Source organism: Tenrec ecaudatus, chromosome 7, assembly GCF_050624435.1.
Source record: "Tenrec ecaudatus isolate mTenEca1 chromosome 7, mTenEca1.hap1, whole genome shotgun sequence".
Taxonomy (NCBI): domain Eukaryota; kingdom Metazoa; phylum Chordata; class Mammalia; order Afrosoricida; family Tenrecidae; genus Tenrec; species Tenrec ecaudatus.
Genome location: NC_134536.1, coordinates 166,246,756 through 166,263,376, shown reverse-complemented (window position 1 = coordinate 166,263,376; position 16,621 = coordinate 166,246,756). Strand labels below are relative to the sequence as shown.

The following is a 16,621-nucleotide window of genomic DNA, read 5'->3' as shown; positions in this document are numbered from 1 at the left end:
ACGAAACCTTCCCGGGAGCAGACACCCTCATCTTTCTCCCTAGTAGCCGCTGGTGGGGTTGACCACCGACCTGCGGGAAGCAGCCGGTTCACTGAGGCCACCTCAGTCCTTTCTTCTTTTATTTAATAGAAACCATTTTAAGGGGGGGCTCTTACAGCCCTTATAACAATCCACATATCCATTGTATCAAGCACCTGTTGCTATCCTTTTCAAAATATTTTCTTTCAACTTGAGCCCTTGGTATTGGCTCCTTTTCCCCTCCCTTCCCGATCCTTGTGACCTCTTGATAAATTATAAATTATCTTCATAGTTTACACCCTCCTCTGTCTCCCTTCACCCACTTTTCTGTTCATCCCCCTCACGGAGTTTAATACATTGATCACTGTGATCGATTCCCCAGCCCTTCTAGCATACGAGTCCGCACTGCCAACCTTCCGGTTAGTCGTCCAGCCGTGTGGGGACAAAGCAGAGAAGGAACTCAAATGTGGAGGTGGCCGTAAGTGGAGTTGGGATCAACACAATGACACATGACTACCCTGTGTTACAGAGCACGGCCCCACGGGATTTCCAACCAGGCCTTCCCCAAGGTACCACCGGATGGAGCTCTCAGCCGGGGGCTTAGCCCTTTCTCCCACTCCTACCCAAAGCACTTCTAGCACCTCGCTGACAATGTCACGCCGCAATTGAGTCATGCAATCGTACCAAGAAGAGTTGTACAGTTAATTCGAGAACATCTTCCTTATAGTCAGTCATTCATGCGATTCTTATTTTTCTAACGGTGGCAAGGACTACACACAACAGAACATTCTCCAGTTCCACAACGTCTACCTGTGCAGTACTTGAAGTCACAGGTTTGCGAAGTGGCGTGGATTCAGTTTAAATGCAGGCTAGTGAAATCAACAGCCCAGGAAGACTCAAGGTTGCGAGTGTCTAAGATGCAAACAAGGTATGGCTTATTTTGACGGAGCTGAGGGCCTCAGGACTGCCCACACTCCATCTGCCCTTAAGTCAAGAGACTGGGGAGGGCTGCTTGGGTGGGATCATCCATTCCCAAGGTTCCCTAACACCTGTTCCTAGATTGTGGCAGCCCAGACCTGACGCCACCTGGGTGGGCTGCATGTTACTAGATCTTGTCAGCTAGTAGGTTCTGCCTCATGGCAACCCTTCATATGCAGAGTGAAATTGCTTAGGAGCGTTCCCATGTCTGGAACCTTTTGGGAACAGAAGCCAAGCCTCTTCAAGGAGTCTCTGGGTGGGTTCGGACCATCAGCCTTTTGACTTACAGGTCAGCACTGACCCTTGTGGACCAGAGACTCCTCAGGCATTGCTACTGGTAGCATGTGCCCAACACAGTGCAAACACTCCTTTCAACTAGTCGATAAACCTGCTCAACAAGCTTCCAATTGTATCCATGCTGCATACATACACTGTCCCCTTCACGGAAACTACACGGAGCCCTGGTGGTGTAGTGGTATGTTGGGCTGCGATCCACACGGTTGGCGTTTTGATACCACCAGCTGCTTGCTCCTTGGGAGACAGGCGGGGCTTTTCACGCCTGTAAATAGTAATAGTCTTGGAAACCCAGAGCAGGGGTCACTATGAGCCGGCATCGATTTGATGGCAGTGGGTTTTGTTTATTTAGTATCGTAGCTACTTTCCCTCCTCACCTCACCAGGAACCTTGTAGAGACTAGATGTTTCACGGAGAAAGGACCAAAGTGGATCTTACATTATCTTGACCATGGAAACCCACCACTCACCACCAGATGCAGGTCACAGCCATCTTGCCTGCCAGTTGTTTAACTTCAAAGGTTAAGTGGCAAGAAACAAGCTTCACAGCTTCTTCACGGATCCCAAGCAGGTAGTTTTGCCGTGAAGTATTTTGGAACAATTGTGTTTATGCTTTAGATTAACCTTTTAAGCAGAATGATGAACTGGTTCCTTTATTTACCTAAGTGAAACAAAGTAGATTCAAGTCAGAGGTTAAATCACAAGTGTTTAACATCAGCCGAAAGCCACCTTTCCAGTACTGGAGGCAGCAACTCCAGGAAGTGTCTTAAACCCAGGGCGGGGCCTGGGCCTGCCTGGGGCAAAGGCTTCGGAAATTTCCATGCCTGTTGGCTCCCTAGAGAACACCCTCAGATGCCAGATTGATTTGTGCTGGTCTGTTATCTATTTTCCTCAACTATTTGAGCAGTGAATGACTGATTATAATCAGCTGTTCAGGCTGGGATTAGCTCCCCCAGGATCAAGGACTACACCTGCCATACCATCAGGGAATCCTCATCTCTCAGCCCCATGTGAACCCCATCTATAGTAATCTAACAAAGGTTGCAATTATTCAAGGTCTACCTAAGATACAGGCCTCCGTGGGTTTGAGGCTACAGATCATTACAGCAGAAAGGCTTTCTTCCCAAGTGACCCTTTGAACAAACACTGCTGGCCTGTGCCACCTTCACAACAGTGCCTGAATCCATTGTTGCAGCCAGTCTGAGGGGCTTGCCTTTCTGCTGCCCCTCTACCATGTTTCTGTCACCATGTTGTCTAGGAGCGTAGCACCTGCCTTTGCAGTCCCCTCGCATTGTTCCAGCCCACGGCAGCATGTCACCACAGGAAAACACGGGTAAAGGCCCACCCCAGTGCAGTAAAAGGGTACAAAACCTGAGAAGTTGCTAAATTGTGGATAAGGCTCTGGGGTAAGCTACCACAGGCTCCTTGTGAATGAAGGCCTTGCCTCCTTCTCCAGGGGGATTACAGGAGTCAATCCTGTTTGGTCTAGCAGCTGGTATGTGCTCTATACCCTGGAATCCCCTCCAGGAAAATGGCAATTCACCACCAAGAGGCACAGGCTACCTCGCCCAGAGCACCAACCCTTGTCCCCACCCAATCCCAAGCAGACAGTTAACAGGAACAATAAAGTTTATTGAGCCGTAGCTTAGTACAGGCGCTGGGGTTTCCCCATGGTGCTCTTAATGTACAAAGCACGGACATTCTGCCAATTCTTCTTCAGCAGCGAAACCAAAAAGTTGACAGCCAAGTGGATGTTGTACACAAGTTCATCATCTGTCATCTTCACATGGCCAACTGCCACTGCCAGACACAGCACCTGGGGGAGGAAGCAGGGAGGGTCAAGTCAGGGCGTGTGCCCACGCTCAACACCCCTCCCATCTGAGGACTGAACCAAGGCCAACCCCGGAGAACAGCCTCCCTCCTGTTTAGCTCTGGAACAGCTTGACTTCAAGATGAGTGGGACTCCCAGCCCCACTTTAATCCCACCTAGGTGAACTTCTGCACCTTGCCCACATCAAAGACGTCTTACCTTCTTCATCTGGAACTTGATGGTGGACTTCACCTCGTCGACCTTGGCCACCATGTTCTCATTGTGGGTCAGCAGGGAAGGGAATTTCCCGGCCTTGTTCAGGCCCGGGCCCAGAATTCGAGGAATCTGCTTGATCAGGGACTCTGAGGCCAAAAAGGCATCATACTTCTTGGCTGATAAAGAAAGGATGCCAAAATGATTAGGGCAAAGGAATGTGCTTCATACAATTGATGTACGTATATGTATGGATTGTGATAAGAGTTGTATGAGCCCCTAATAAAATGTTTTTTAAAAAAAGGATGCCAGTCAGTCACAGGATGCTTGTGTACTGGCCAGTGTCCTGCCCCCACACCTTCCCAACAGTACCGCGGGAGGTGGGGGCGGGGGAGAGCCTGGTGCAGCGAGAACACCCTCCCCATCCCCAGCATGCAGCTCCCACTACAGACTAGCTTCACCCTCCGGTCTGCATGGTCCACATTCACAGGAAACCCCAGAAGACCAGGCTGCCTGGGGTCAGATTCAAGCTCCATAGCCCCTAGCTGTTAAGTCACCTCTGCTCACTGTTAAGAACGATTGGGCTCCCTGGCCCATAAATGATCCCCAAAGCAAATTCAAGCTTGTGAATAACCACAGAAGCCGTCCTAGTGGCAGGAGCCCCGCCCACCAACGCGGCCTGCCTCCGGCGGCACTCACCCAGCTTTTTGACCAGCTTCTTATTCTTGTTGAGCTTCTTGAGCGCCTCGATGTCCATGTGAGGGATCTCCACGGCCTTCGCTTCGTCGCAGTGCTGCTGGTCCCCAAGGACACACACTGAGAACTTGGGGCGCGGGGTGGACTTAAGCCTGCGTTGTAGGGAACGAACAGAAGAGGTCACTGCCAGGCCTGGGCCGCAAAGGCGGGAGAAGGGAGCCGGGGCTACAGCCAAGGAGAGCGCCTTACCCAGAGAGGACACATCACCAACAACTAGTCTGGCTTCTCAAACTAGCCGGCGGGCTTGGCCGAGGCCTCCCCACGCCTCCCCTCACGTTTTAAGACCCAGGGTGGGGGTCCGCTCAGCCACGCCTGCCCGGAGCAGGGGGTCCGAGCTACCCTGGCACGTCGGTACCGCGGTGCCTGCCTGCCTGCCTGAGCAGGCGCCTGAAGGGAGGCGCGCAGGCACGGGGGCACCGAGGGCTGGGTGAGATGAGAGCGGTGCCAACCTGACGGTGCCCGAGAAGCGTTTGTCCTTCTGAGGGTCGTAGTTCTTCAGGCTGATCTGCAGCTCCACCGTCTCCAAAAACCTTGCGGAAGGGCAGACAGGGAGGGTTTCAAACGCCCGGTTTTCCCAAACCGTGTCGGGCCTGGCCGCCCCCCCCCCGCCCCGGGGAGGTGCACTTACTTCCGGCGCTTGCGCTGGTTCCCGTGCAGGACTTCCCGCACCGCCTCGTAGAGGGTGTCGCGAGAGACTTTGGTGCTGCGGGAGAAAGGCAAACGGACGCTCAGGGCCGGGGGCCGTCAGTTCAACTCCCTCGGCTTGCCTCCTGGTTTCCAGACCGGGGGACACGCCACAGGACGGGCCCCAGGTGAGGCGATTTGGACCCCCCAGCCAGACCCATGGCCGACGGAGGGCCGCATCTGGCGGAGAAGCCGCAGGTGAAACCGCGGCACGAAATGCCCCGCAGCGATGCCGAGTAAAGGCCCCCAGATTCCGTCCGTAAGAACCGCATTCCCTGTGCGGGGCTAGGAGAGGCGGATGGCCGCAGATAGGGCTCTAAATGGCACTAACCTCATGGTTCCTAGCGCTGCGGCAACCGGAAAAGAGAGTAACGCAGCTCGCGCATGCGTACAAATAGGAGCCCTGCTCTCGCGAGACGTCCCTCGTTCCCCTGGCCTACCAGCGCGCGGCAGGGTCGCGCGGTCCAGAAGAGCGATACCGCCTGCTACCACTGGAGGGCGATGCCGCGTGTTGCAACGCGGTTAAACGTAGGATGCTGTCATTTGGAGTGCCCAGTGTACCCTGAGAATACCCCATGCGTGCCAGCTGCCGTTAGATTTGGAAAGGGGTTGGTTCCAGGATTAAGTATTAACAGTCACATGTATACTACATCCTTAAAGGTACAATGTCTTATTTTGGCTGAGAGCATTTAATTCCGCTACATTTGTCTTTCCCACTTCCTGAATCCTCTGTCTTAACAGATTACCTGGCCCATAAAACCTGAATGAACTGCACAAAAGGCGGCTCCATTTCTGGCTCAGGCCAACCTCCCTCAGCATCTTGCTTTAATGGGCTCGTGTCTTCCAAGTAGGTTTTTGTAAGGCATGTGGCAAGTTGTGTTGTTGACCCTCAACCCTTGCAGTGGACACAGCTAGGAAATAAACTTACCTCATAGGTGATTCCCTTACATCCGCCTACCAAGTGTCCACACGCAATACTGTACACATAATCTTTGCTGCCTTTCCCTGTTCAGCGGGCCCCATCCTCTTCTCTCCTCAGCACCACAGTAACAAGATCCCTCCCCTAATGGTGACTGCCTGAGAGCCTTTCCCAAATGCACTGAGACACCCCCACATTTGAGGCTAGGGTTATACCTCCTATGGTATAGTGGGTCCACGTCTTGGGCTGCTAACCACAAGGTCAGCAGTTCAAAAGCACCAGGTGCTAACCAGGAGCAAGATGAGGATTTCTGCTCCCATAAAGTATTAGTCTTGGAAACCCACAGGGGTGGTTCTTTTTGGTCCAATAGGGTCATTGTGACTTGGCATCAACCAGATGGCACTGAGTTTGGTGATTTTGATTTCCCCAAGTCTGAGTGGCATCACAGATCACCTGGCGCACAAACCTGAATGAGCTACTTAGCCAGCCTGTACAGAACTAAGTCTTCACCACCTTCCCCCACATAATATTTTACCAAGAAAATCTGACCCTTGTCACCGAGCAGAGGCTGGTGTTGCCACCAAACACCCAAAGGTAATGAGAAGACAGACACTGCCTGTAATAGGGCACATTATTGAACTTGCCGGGTTTTGTGTTGTTGTTGTTGTTTTTTAATGAAAAACTTTTGATAAATTATTGTCAGATAAAAATTTAAAATACACATATATAAATGGTCATTACACACATTTAATTGCAAGAGCTTTGTGTAGCGTGCACAGGCCTTCTGGATTCCAGGAGCATCACACAACTACTCTGGGTCTGCTGGGACCTGTTGGGGGCCTCGTGGAAAGCCTCTGTCCCTGAGGCCTGAGGTAGCAGCAAAGACACGGACACCAGGGCCAGCAGCCCTAGACAACGAAAGCTCATCCTGCCCCTGCAGCCTGGGAAGCCCAGCCTGGGTCTGGAGCCTGGGAAGGTGGGGTGCTGAGTCCTGGGATGGCCAGCCTCAGCCAGGAAGTAGGGCAAGTTCATCCAGACCGAGGCCTTCAGCAGGTCCCTGGGTGGAAGTCAGGCCAGGTGTCTTAGGGCGGCCTGCAGGGACTTCCTCAGGAAGGTCGAGTTGAGTCCTGCAGCAGTAGCCAGGCCCTGCCTCTGGGCCTCAGTGATCTGGGGAGAGGGCAGAATCGGGTCAGGGCTCCAGTGGTCCCTCCCTCTCCTCCCCACTCTGCACCTGGTCTCTGGGAAGGAGAGAGGGAGCCATATGCTGGAAGAAGACTGCTCGTGAGGAATCCCATCTACCTCATAGTTTCACAGGCTTCAGGCAGAAACCCTGGTGTTGTTGGGCTGCTACTCACAAGGTCAGCGGTTCGAAACCACCCGGCATTCCACCAGAGAAAGAAGAGGCTTTCTGCTCCCACAAAGGATTGAAGTCTCGGCAACCACAGGGGCAGTCCTACCCTGTCCTCTAGGGCCATTATGAGTGGGCACTGACTCAATGGCAGGTAGTGAATTTGAGAGCCTTACCCCCATCCTTTTAGGCCCAGCCACACTAACCACTCCTGGATCCTGGACAGCATGGCTTAAACCATCTCCTTTGGCTAAAATGCCCTCCCCCATCTCCAGGCCTTGACACCCACATTGTCACAAGTCTCTCCCAACTGCCACCCACAGACAATGCTTACATGCCCCCCTCACCTGCCACCAACTGCTCTGTGCACACCTCCCACCCGGCCCCCAGCAGACCTGACAGTGATCTGCTAATTGTATCTTTGCCCATCGCTCACTGACCCTGGGTGGGGAGAGATCACAGCTTGGGGACAGGGACGTCATTGGCCACTGTTGACCCCCCACCACCACCCAAGGCCTCTTCAGGTTTCTGGGCCATCATAGTGTTGGCTGGGTGAAGGGCCTTGTGGGTGGCTCCATCGCTCTGGCCCAGGCCTGAAGCTGTGGGCAGGTGGGGCTTTGCGGGGGCCCACCCTCACTCACGCTGGCCTGGTACTTGGTTATCACCGTCAGCATGAGCTTGGCATAGGCCGTGGACGTGGTGGCTGCCGGCCCAGCTTCACAGAGCTTTGCCACGAAGATGCTGAACTTCTCAGGGGTCAGCTCCACCTACCCGTGTTGAGGAGATGGAGGGGCATCACAAGGCAGGCCTGGGCTCACCCATGCAGCCAGCCCTGGCCTCACTTCTTAGCTGGGTGACCTGGGGAAGACTCCCCATCGGTGAAGCGAGGCCCGTTCCACTAGGCTGCGGGGGCTGTGACAAGGGTGACACGGAGACCATGCACTCGAGGCGTGGCACCCAGCGACAGAGGAGCAAGCCCCAAGCTCTTCAGAATAACGGCAACCAATTAATAACCATGATACAGGCTGCGGGGTGAGGGGTGGGAACGCTAACCGCAGCAAGGTCGGCAGTTCAAAGCCAGCAGCCACTCCACGGGAGAGAGGTGAGGCTGTTTGCTCCCGTAAACAGCGAGTCTTGGAAACCCTCTGGAGGGTCGCTGCGGCCTGGAGGGGACGCAGAGGCGGTGGGTCTGGTTTGGGGTATGCGACAGGCAGCATCCGGAGCACTGTGTGCCGATCGCCTCACTTAAAGGGCACCACAGAGCTATCGTTACGCCCTCACCGAGGGGGAAACTCAATAGAGAGATTACAGCAACGACCTAAGATATAAACAAAGGAGGCAGGGTCCATGGAAAAACCACCCAAACGTATTAAGTTTAAAATATACAGTGGGGAGAGAATCACAATGAGTTCAAGAAAGAAAGAAAATGTTCTAAAATCGCTTGTGGTGACGATTGTACAGGTTTTCTGGATGGGATTAACCGATGCAATTGTACTCCAAGCGGATCGTGTGCCAATAAAACTGCTTAAAATAAAATATAGGGTGTGAATGGCACATTATCTTTCCTATCAAAAGTAGGGGGGCGAGCACATCAATTCCCTCCTTCTCCTTGACCTCCCGGGGACCATTGACAGCAGCAGCCCTGGGCAGGGGAATCTGGACAGCTGGGGGACAGATGGGCATATTTTCTTCTTACTCTCTGTCCTTTTGAACTTTTAAGATCATGAGCCACATGGAACTATGACATCTTCAAAATCAACCATTTACATAAACTCTACAACTCACTGTCATGGACTTGCTTCTGACTCACAGCAACTCACTCAGGCAGCTGAGATGGGTAGGCCCTGTGGGTTCTAGAGACTCACTCTTTATGGGCGTAAACAGCCCCACCAGGAGTGGCTGGTGGCTTTGAATTCGGACCTTGTGGGTAGCAGCAGCCACTACACCACCGTGCTTTGAAGAAGCCCAGCAAACTATCCCTCCCCTGAGACTACCCAGTCTGGGGGAGGTGGAGCTGGGCTCTACAGAGCATGGAGCCTCAGCGACAGGCCCTTCAAGCCCTCGCACTGTCGTGGGTACCCGCTGCCCGGCAGCTGTCCCCTGAGCCCCTCCACAGCCAGCACTGCCCGGTCCACTCTCTCGCTCACCTGCTGCTCCAGGAGGGACTGCAACACCAGGAACGTCTCCTCCTTCCAGGGCAGCTCCAAGATCTGGCTGCAGAGCAGAGGCCCGGTGAGGAACGCGGCGTGTCCCCCCCACCCCCAGGCTGGCACCCCTGGCTTCTACCCAGGGACAGCCAAGCTGCACGGCCAAGAGCAGACATGGTCAGGGCCACCATCTCAGTAGCCACTGCACAGAACTCATAGTCAGTGCTGGGAAGGTCCCACACCTCCCGAGACCCCCAGGAGCTGAGTGCAAAGGGCTGGATAGTGCAACATGCAAAGCCCCCCTGGAAAATACCGCAGGCTGGGTCCAAAGGCAGGGGAGGGCACCTGATGGAGTGAGGGGACACAGGCCGCCTGGAGCCAGCAAGCCTCCCAGAGAGCCCCGCCCACCAAGACCCTCAGTCCACAAGCACAGGCTTGCCCTTGTCTGAAAGGCAGCAGCATGCCACCGTGGGAACCGTGAGACTTCTTGGATGGACAGACGTGGGCTTGATTCCAGGCTTCGTCACTGGAGGGCAGGGTGACCTCTGGCCCAGTCCCTTAACCCCTCCTCTGCGATTCACTTCTCCTGTTTATCGGGGGGCCTTTGTAACACAGACAGGAAAGGCGTCCCAGGCAGCTCTCTCCTCTCGAGTTCTCCGGATTGGATAGGCCGTGCCCGCGTGCCCTGGGGGGGTAACGGGTTTACCTCGCGTCCTGTGTATCTATCTCGATGTCCCAATCTTAACACTGACGCTGACACCGATTGTGGTGGGGCTTGGATGCGAATGCAGCCCACGTTCTTGTGAGGGGCCATCAGCGGCTTTATGCACAACAGATGTGCCCACGGTAGCACCCATGGGGGCCATCTGTCAGGTCGAAGGTCTTCCTCTTCCTCGCTGCCCGTCCACTCTACCAAGCACGATGTCCTGCAGGGGCTGGCCTCTCCTGACGGCGTGTCCAAGGGGCATGAGACGCAGCCTCGCCGCTCTCTGAGAAGTTGCCAAGCAATGCCGTTCACGTGCGCTGTTCCACTTGCTCTCCATAAAAGCCCGCTGATGCACAGGATCTGCAGACGGGACCACGGAGGCTCCGAGAGATGGAATCGCTGCTTGCGTTCACACACAACCAAGCAAGAGAGGCAAGGAGGAGAGCCGAAGCCAGCGTCTGTCACCACTGCCGTGTTCAGCTGCCCTGTCAGCTGCCCAGAGCAGGGATGGCCAACGGTGTATCTGTGGTCCCTGAGGTACCTGGCACAGAGCCCATACCCCCACTTAGCGGGACAGAATAAGAGAAGCCTGCAACCCTGGGCTTAGAAGCTTCCCGGGATGGCAGGTGGCATGAGCCCACAGAGGGAAGGCACAGCCGGGTCCAGGCAACAGAGAGGGGGGTTGGCTGAGCCATTGCCCATCTTTGAGGCACAGGAGTGGATGCCCACTCGCCGCCAACCCTGGGTACCAGGAGCAGGGCTGAACTGGGGGAAGAGGTAGTGGGGCAAGGCAGCCTAAGGGTCAATCACTCACCCCAGCATTAGCCCCTGCGTGTCCGGCTCCACAGCCTTCACAAGGCAGCACAGCAGCTCCATTTGCGCTGAACCTGGATGGGGAGCAGCAAAGGGGAGAAGTGGGGGAAGGGGGCAGGGAAATGGACACGGGGGGAGGGGGCATGCCTGTCCCACCACTGGGGCATCACCGAGAAGCAGCAGGCATATTTATCTGCTGATGTCCTTCTCCTGCTGGTTCCCCTGCAGTGAGGGGCACGGGGACAGGACAGCATGGGCGGTGACCTGTCTGGGAGCTGGCTGCAGTTACCTGGGCCCGGGGCCTGGAGCACAGGGAGCAGGAGGGCTCTGCAGACAGGGTAGGCGTACTTGGCACAGAAGGAGGTCAGGGCGGCCGTGAGCAGGCGGGAGGCCGAGGATGTCAGGGACAGGATCTACATCAAGAGCAGGGGACAATCATTCCGAGAACTGTTCCCTGCTGTCGATGCTCACGTACACATCTCAGATGGTGGGACGTAGACAGAGACAAACCAGTTCTTCTATCCCAAATGGACCTCCCATAGCTCCCCAATCCCTGAAAGCCTGTCAATCGGCTTCCGGGTCCAGGAAGTTGTTAGGGGCCAGTCAGGGGGACTTCCCCGGATCCCCACCCTACCAGGCTACCCAGCCTGAGAGCAGTCTCTGCCCCCCATTCCTTGGTGGTCCCAGGGTCTCCTGATGCACCTACCCGCCCAAGAAAGAGGCTCCTGGCCAGCAGGGTGGCGGTGCTGACGCTGAGAGCTGGTGACAGGGCCAACAGCCAGGAGCACAGCTGCAGGAGGCCCGTGTCCGGGAGCTGGGGGAGCTGCAGCTGAGCACACAGCAGGTCTACCTGCCAGAGGGGAAGTGGGGCCCCTGGTAAGGCAAGTGGGGGAGGGGAATCAGGGGCTCCTGGAAACCATTCAGGGTGACCCCAGCCCCTGAAGGGCAGGGAGGAAATAACCACCCCCTTTCCCAAAGCCCCACAACAAATGGAAAGGGGCCTCAGGCCCAGTCTGCGCTCTGAACTCACCTGTCTGGGGCTGCATTCCTGGAGAAGCTGCAGCTCAGCTGGCGGGGCACCCTGGAACTCCTGGGAAGGCAAACCCCATGTTAGGGCTGCCAGAGGCCTGTGCTGGGCACAGGAGGTGGTCCGGGTCCCCCAAAGAGCCTACCAGAGGGGGGCACCTGGCATGGCATCAGGTGGCCTATACTTGGGCCAAGAAAAGTCCCCACAGTGACTGTCCTCAGACCAGTCAGGCCTCCAAGCACTGGGGTTCCCTGGGTGTGGCAAGGGTGCCTGGCAGAAGGCGGAGGAAGGGCTATGGTAAGCAAGGTAGCAGATGCTCACCTCCCCAGAGGTCTTCAGCAGCTGCTGCAGCCTAGGAAGCTGGTCCTGTGGAAGAGAGTTCAGTCTCTGCCGGGCCGGACTTCCGCAGCAGGGCCCCAAGCCCAGGCCCGCTCTCTTTCCAAGGAGACCCCAGACCAGTGAGAGATGATTCAAGGAGCCAAAGACACAAAGTCTGTTGAGTAGTAAGCATCAAGAAGTTTGAGGAACCTGGTGGCAAGGTGGTTACACACTGGGCTGCTAACCACTAGGTCAGCAGTTCAAACCCACCGACAGCTCTGCCGGGGAGAGATGAGGCTTTCTGCTCCTGTAGAGTTTCAGTCTCAGAAACCCACAGGTTTCTACCTTGTTCTCTGGGGTGGCCATGAGTCGGCATCTACTGGCTAGCAATGAGTTTGGTTGGTGTGGTGTTTTACCTTTTTTGGGGGGGTCAAAGTTTTGGGGGAAAGTGGATTTTTTCCCATGACTTTTTTGATGCCCTCTCTTACGGTGACAAGGACTTAAGAACCCACAGTAGACAATGCCTGTGTTTCGGAACTCATCTGATCCACTCTGCATCCGAGCCTACTGGGGCACGCCCAGGCCGAGGAGCCAAGGCTGGCTGGATGCTGACATGACTGCCCCCTGCCAGGAGAGGGCGCCAGAGAGCTACAGAGCCTGGGACCATTATGACAGGTGGGCTTCCCACCTGCCGTAACTCCCTTCTCCATCCTTTCTTCCCTTGGAGTCTGTGGAGGCCAGCTCCCTCAACAGCCTTTTGGGAGACACTGTCCCTACCAGCCTTCAAGCCCTCCTCACCCCCAAGCCCCCCCCAAAAAAAACCCCGGCATTGAGTCGCTTCTGATTCATTGCTGCTCCTGGAGGACAAGAGCTGTCTCAAAAGAAATACAACCTTCATGGTCCTTAGAGGCAAGGACGCTGGGACTTGGGCTCACATCCTTTGGACGTGCTGTCAGGAGAGACCAGCCTCTGGAGGGCAGCCAAGAGGAAGGCCCTTGATGAGATGGACTGAAACAGCGGCTCCCACCACGGGCTCAAACATGACCACAGTCGTGAGGGTGAGCATGAAGCGGAGCCGGGCAGTGTTCCCTTCTGTCGCACACACAGGGGCCCGCAATGCACACAACAACAGCACATAAGCCAGGGCACAGTGGGGGGTGGGGGGGGAGCTGACACCCAAGACTCAAGTAGAAAGAAAGTGTTTTGAAAATGATGACGGTAACGTATGTACAAATGTGCTTGACACAACGGATGGATGGATGGATTGTGCTAAGAGCTGTACGAGCCCCCAATAAATTATTTTTATAAGAAAAGGCAGGATTCAACTCACCCTGTGGGTTTCAGAGACTGTAACTCTGTACAGGAGTAAAAAGCCTCTTTTCTCTTGCAGAGCAGCTGCTGACTTCAAACTGCTGACCTTGAGGTTAGCAGCCCAGCGGGTATCCACTATGCCACCAGGGCTCCTGCCCGCCCTACTCCCAACTCCTGAAGGCTACTCCAAGCCCCACCTCACCCCAGTACCTGCACAGCTTTGGGTAGCTCCAGGGGCTCCACTAGATCCTTCGAGTCCTCCAGCTTCAGAGGTGCCTCTCTGGGCTCAGCACCCACCGCAGGCTGGCTCAGGACCGGTGATGTGCCTCCTCCACTGGCGAGGCATTCCAGGGGCTCCTCCTCCTGAGGGTCCTGGTCCCTTTCCAACCACCGGAACTTTTTGGAGGCCCGCTCCCCCTCAGGACTGGCGGGCTCCTCGGAGGCCTCCTTCTTGCGTTTCCCAAGCTGCTGGGAGTCCGCGTCTTCTTCCTTCTCCTCCTCTCCTTCCTTGGCATCTGGAACCTGAGGCAACTTCAGCCCCTTGCCCCCTCGGCCCAGTTGCATACACAGGCTTCGGAGCTGTCTCTGGCACCTCTCCGACAGTGGGGAGACTTCCTCAGTGGAGAGTCCCACCCCCAGGTCCCTTTGCAGCAGAACCACCAGGGCTCGCAGCCAGGGGTCAGCGCCTGGGTCCTGCTGGACAATCTGCAGCACAGGGAGGAGCGCGCTCTCGGGCAGCGATGGCCGGACAGCCATGAGCAGGGTCAGCAGGTTTCTCTGGCACAGCACAGGCAAGTGCAGCAGCAGCGGCTTCCTGCAGAGCAGAGCAGAGGGGGAGCAAGCAGTCAGCGGCATGTTGAAAGGCAGAGCGGGTACCGCTGCACTGCGGGGTGGAAGGCAGTGGACACACCTGGCGCTGAGAGGAAGTACCGCAAGTCTGTGTGGTCAAATAAAGTAGAATAAGAGAAACCAACAAATACTGCCCATTATAAATTGGGGAGTGGGGAATCAGTGTGGACGGAAAAGGGAGCAGTATGGGAATCTTTCCACAAGTATTCCTTAAACATCCTGCTCAAAAGGTCCCTGCCACCTCTACTTCAGGTCCAAAATTCATATTGGAACCTACTCAAAGACTCATGTTTGGTCGACGTACAACAAGATGGTTGTTTTTTTTATATTTCCCTAAGCACACATTCAGAGCCTGTGTACAACATATACATACACACAGCCATGGGCTCGCCTTGGAGGCGTGTGTCAGGGATGAATGTATGCGATCCACACCATTTGACTCCACTGGCAAGGCTTGTCTCAGGTCTGTAGCCCTGGCATAGGGCGCGGGAGCTGCCGGGACGCAGGCCCTTCTCAGAGGGTGCCCGCGTGGAATGGCTCCTAGGGCCAGGACTCCCCCAGGTGTTCTCCCAGAGGGGAATAATTTAACCCTTTCTGTGACTCAGTTAGAGCCTCGGTGTAGTGGTTACATGTTAGGCTACTAACTACCGGGTCAGCAGTTCGAAACCGCCAGCCACTCCACAGAATGACAAGGCTTTCTACTCCCCTAGAGAGTGACGGTCTCAGAAACCCACTGGGGCAGTTCTACCCTGTCCTCTAGGGTCGCCGTGAGTCGGCATCCACTGGGCAATGAGTCTGAGTAGCCCAGCCGGGCCTCACAGGATGCAGCAGCGAGCAGGGCAGGAGTGCCACGGGCGGAGACTTACAGCTTCAGGCGGCAGTCGGGCCCCTCCACCATCGGCTCCTCCTGGCACAGCGCCCCGAGGAAGGGACCCCAGGCGAAGGGCTCCCCGCGTCTACTCGCCAGTGTCTGTAGCACCCTGAGGCCGCCCCGCGTCCCGTCGGGCCCCGCCTGCAGCGCCTGGAGCAGGAGGCGCGCGGGGCCCTCTAGCTGCGCCCAGGGAGCGGGATCCGCGTCCTCAGCCGCAGGGGTCGCCATGGCCGGGGCACCGGGGCCGCGCCGCACCTTGGCTTTGCGCCTAGGCTCCGAGTCTGGGGGACAGCGCCCCAGCTCCCCGCTCGCCCCGGGCGCATGCCCAGCACAGCGCCGGGAAAGGCGCGGCGCCGCACCGCGCACAGGCCACCCAAGGCTCGCGGAGCCACACGGTGCACGCGCCGCCGGAAGGGGAGGGGTGGGCGTGGCCGAGGGCGGGGCTTGGTGCTGAGAGCAGACAGGAAGGGGCGAGTCCAGTAAGGAACACTCCTCCTAATAGGACGAGGCGCCGTGGACGGGGCGGAGCCCACGGCCCGGGCGGGGCCAGACAGGGGCGGGGCCAGCCGAAAGGGTTGTTTGTGGGCGGGGGCCGGGCCAAAGGCGGAGGAGAGGCGGGCTGCGCGGGAGCCAATCCTAAAGTTCTTAATGGGTGTCGTGGATTGGACCTTCTTTCCCTTCAGGACCAAAGCTGCATTTAATTTTAACTGGCGCCCTTGTTGTTTAATGGACATCGTTAAATCCCAACCCTAACTTTACCTGGTTCAACAGATGGCACCATTTAGATTTCAGTCCTCTCCAGAAAGATGCGCTCAGTGCGCAAATATCCCCGAGAGTGGGGTCGCTATACAACCTAACGCCGAGGACCTGATGCAAGGGGCTTAAGTGGAGAGCAAATGCCTTGAGAATGATTGGGGTAGGGAATGTATGGATGTGCTTTATACAATTGATGTATGTATATGTATGGATGGTGATAAGAGTTGTATGAGTCCCTAATAAAATGTAAAAAAAGGAAAGAGGAGAAAAAAATGATTAGGGCAAAGACTGTACAGATGTGCTTTATACAATTGATGTATGTATATGTATGAACTGTGATAGAACAAAAAACCCTAAAAGCAGTCAGCTCCTTGTACATTAGTGTTCGGTGCAGCATATTCACAATAAGCAAGAGACAGAAACCACTTAAACAACCCTGCACAGAAGGATGGATAAGCAGAAGGTGGCACATGGATACAGTGGAATCCCACTGTGCGCGTGAAGGCTTAATGTGTGCTGCGACATGGGTGGAACTTGAAGGCACGCTGAGTGAAATCAGTCAACCATCAGAGCATGGATAGCACTTGAATAAAAAGACAAGACCAAAGAGCAAGCAAGTGTTTAGAGATTCGCATTTATTAGTGGTTACCAAGGGTGGCAGGGAGGGAGGGCTGTTGCTGGTAGACTGTTGCCGCGACGTGACCGCAATGGGAAAATCAGGTTGACTGAGAGTCGGGTTGTGCAACCAGTTAATGTAATTACTGTTGATAAAGCGTACACCTGAAGTGGTTGGCAGTTCGAAAC

The 16,621-nt window shown here is 55.6% G+C and overlaps 2 protein-coding genes across 3 annotated transcripts; both read right to left on the bottom strand.

Moving 5' to 3' along the window:
* Window positions 1–2,895: 2,895 nt before the first annotated feature.
* RPL10A (ribosomal protein L10a) lies at window positions 2,896–5,147 on the bottom strand. The gene is made up of 6 exons (XM_075555525.1): window positions 5,084–5,147; window positions 4,697–4,771; window positions 4,518–4,598; window positions 4,012–4,160; window positions 3,319–3,491; window positions 2,896–3,105 (listed from the first exon to the last, which is right to left on the bottom strand). Exons 1-6 carry the CDS (start codon window positions 5,086–5,088, stop codon window positions 2,935–2,937), a joined length of 654 nt encoding a protein of 217 aa, XP_075411640.1. The 5' UTR covers window positions 5,089–5,147; the 3' UTR covers window positions 2,896–2,934.
* Window positions 5,148–6,347: 1,200 nt separating this feature from the next.
* FANCE (FA complementation group E) lies at window positions 6,348–15,457 on the bottom strand. 2 transcript variants are annotated; one of them, XM_075555523.1, is made up of 10 exons: window positions 15,057–15,457; window positions 13,552–14,155; window positions 12,034–12,078; window positions 11,716–11,775; window positions 11,392–11,535; window positions 10,975–11,098; window positions 10,687–10,759; window positions 9,167–9,233; window positions 7,661–7,786; window positions 6,349–6,838 (listed from the first exon to the last, which is right to left on the bottom strand). In XM_075555523.1, the coding sequence occupies exons 1-10, from the start codon at window positions 15,287–15,289 to the stop codon at window positions 6,740–6,742; spliced, it is 1,575 nt and encodes a 524-aa protein (XP_075411638.1). In that variant the 5' UTR covers window positions 15,290–15,457; the 3' UTR covers window positions 6,349–6,739. The 2 variants fall into 2 exon arrangements, with proteins under 2 accessions (XP_075411639.1, XP_075411638.1); XM_075555524.1 differs by lacking the exon at window positions 7,661–7,786 and having other exon boundaries at window positions 6,348–6,838.
* Between the last annotated feature and the right edge of the window lie 1,164 nt (window positions 15,458–16,621).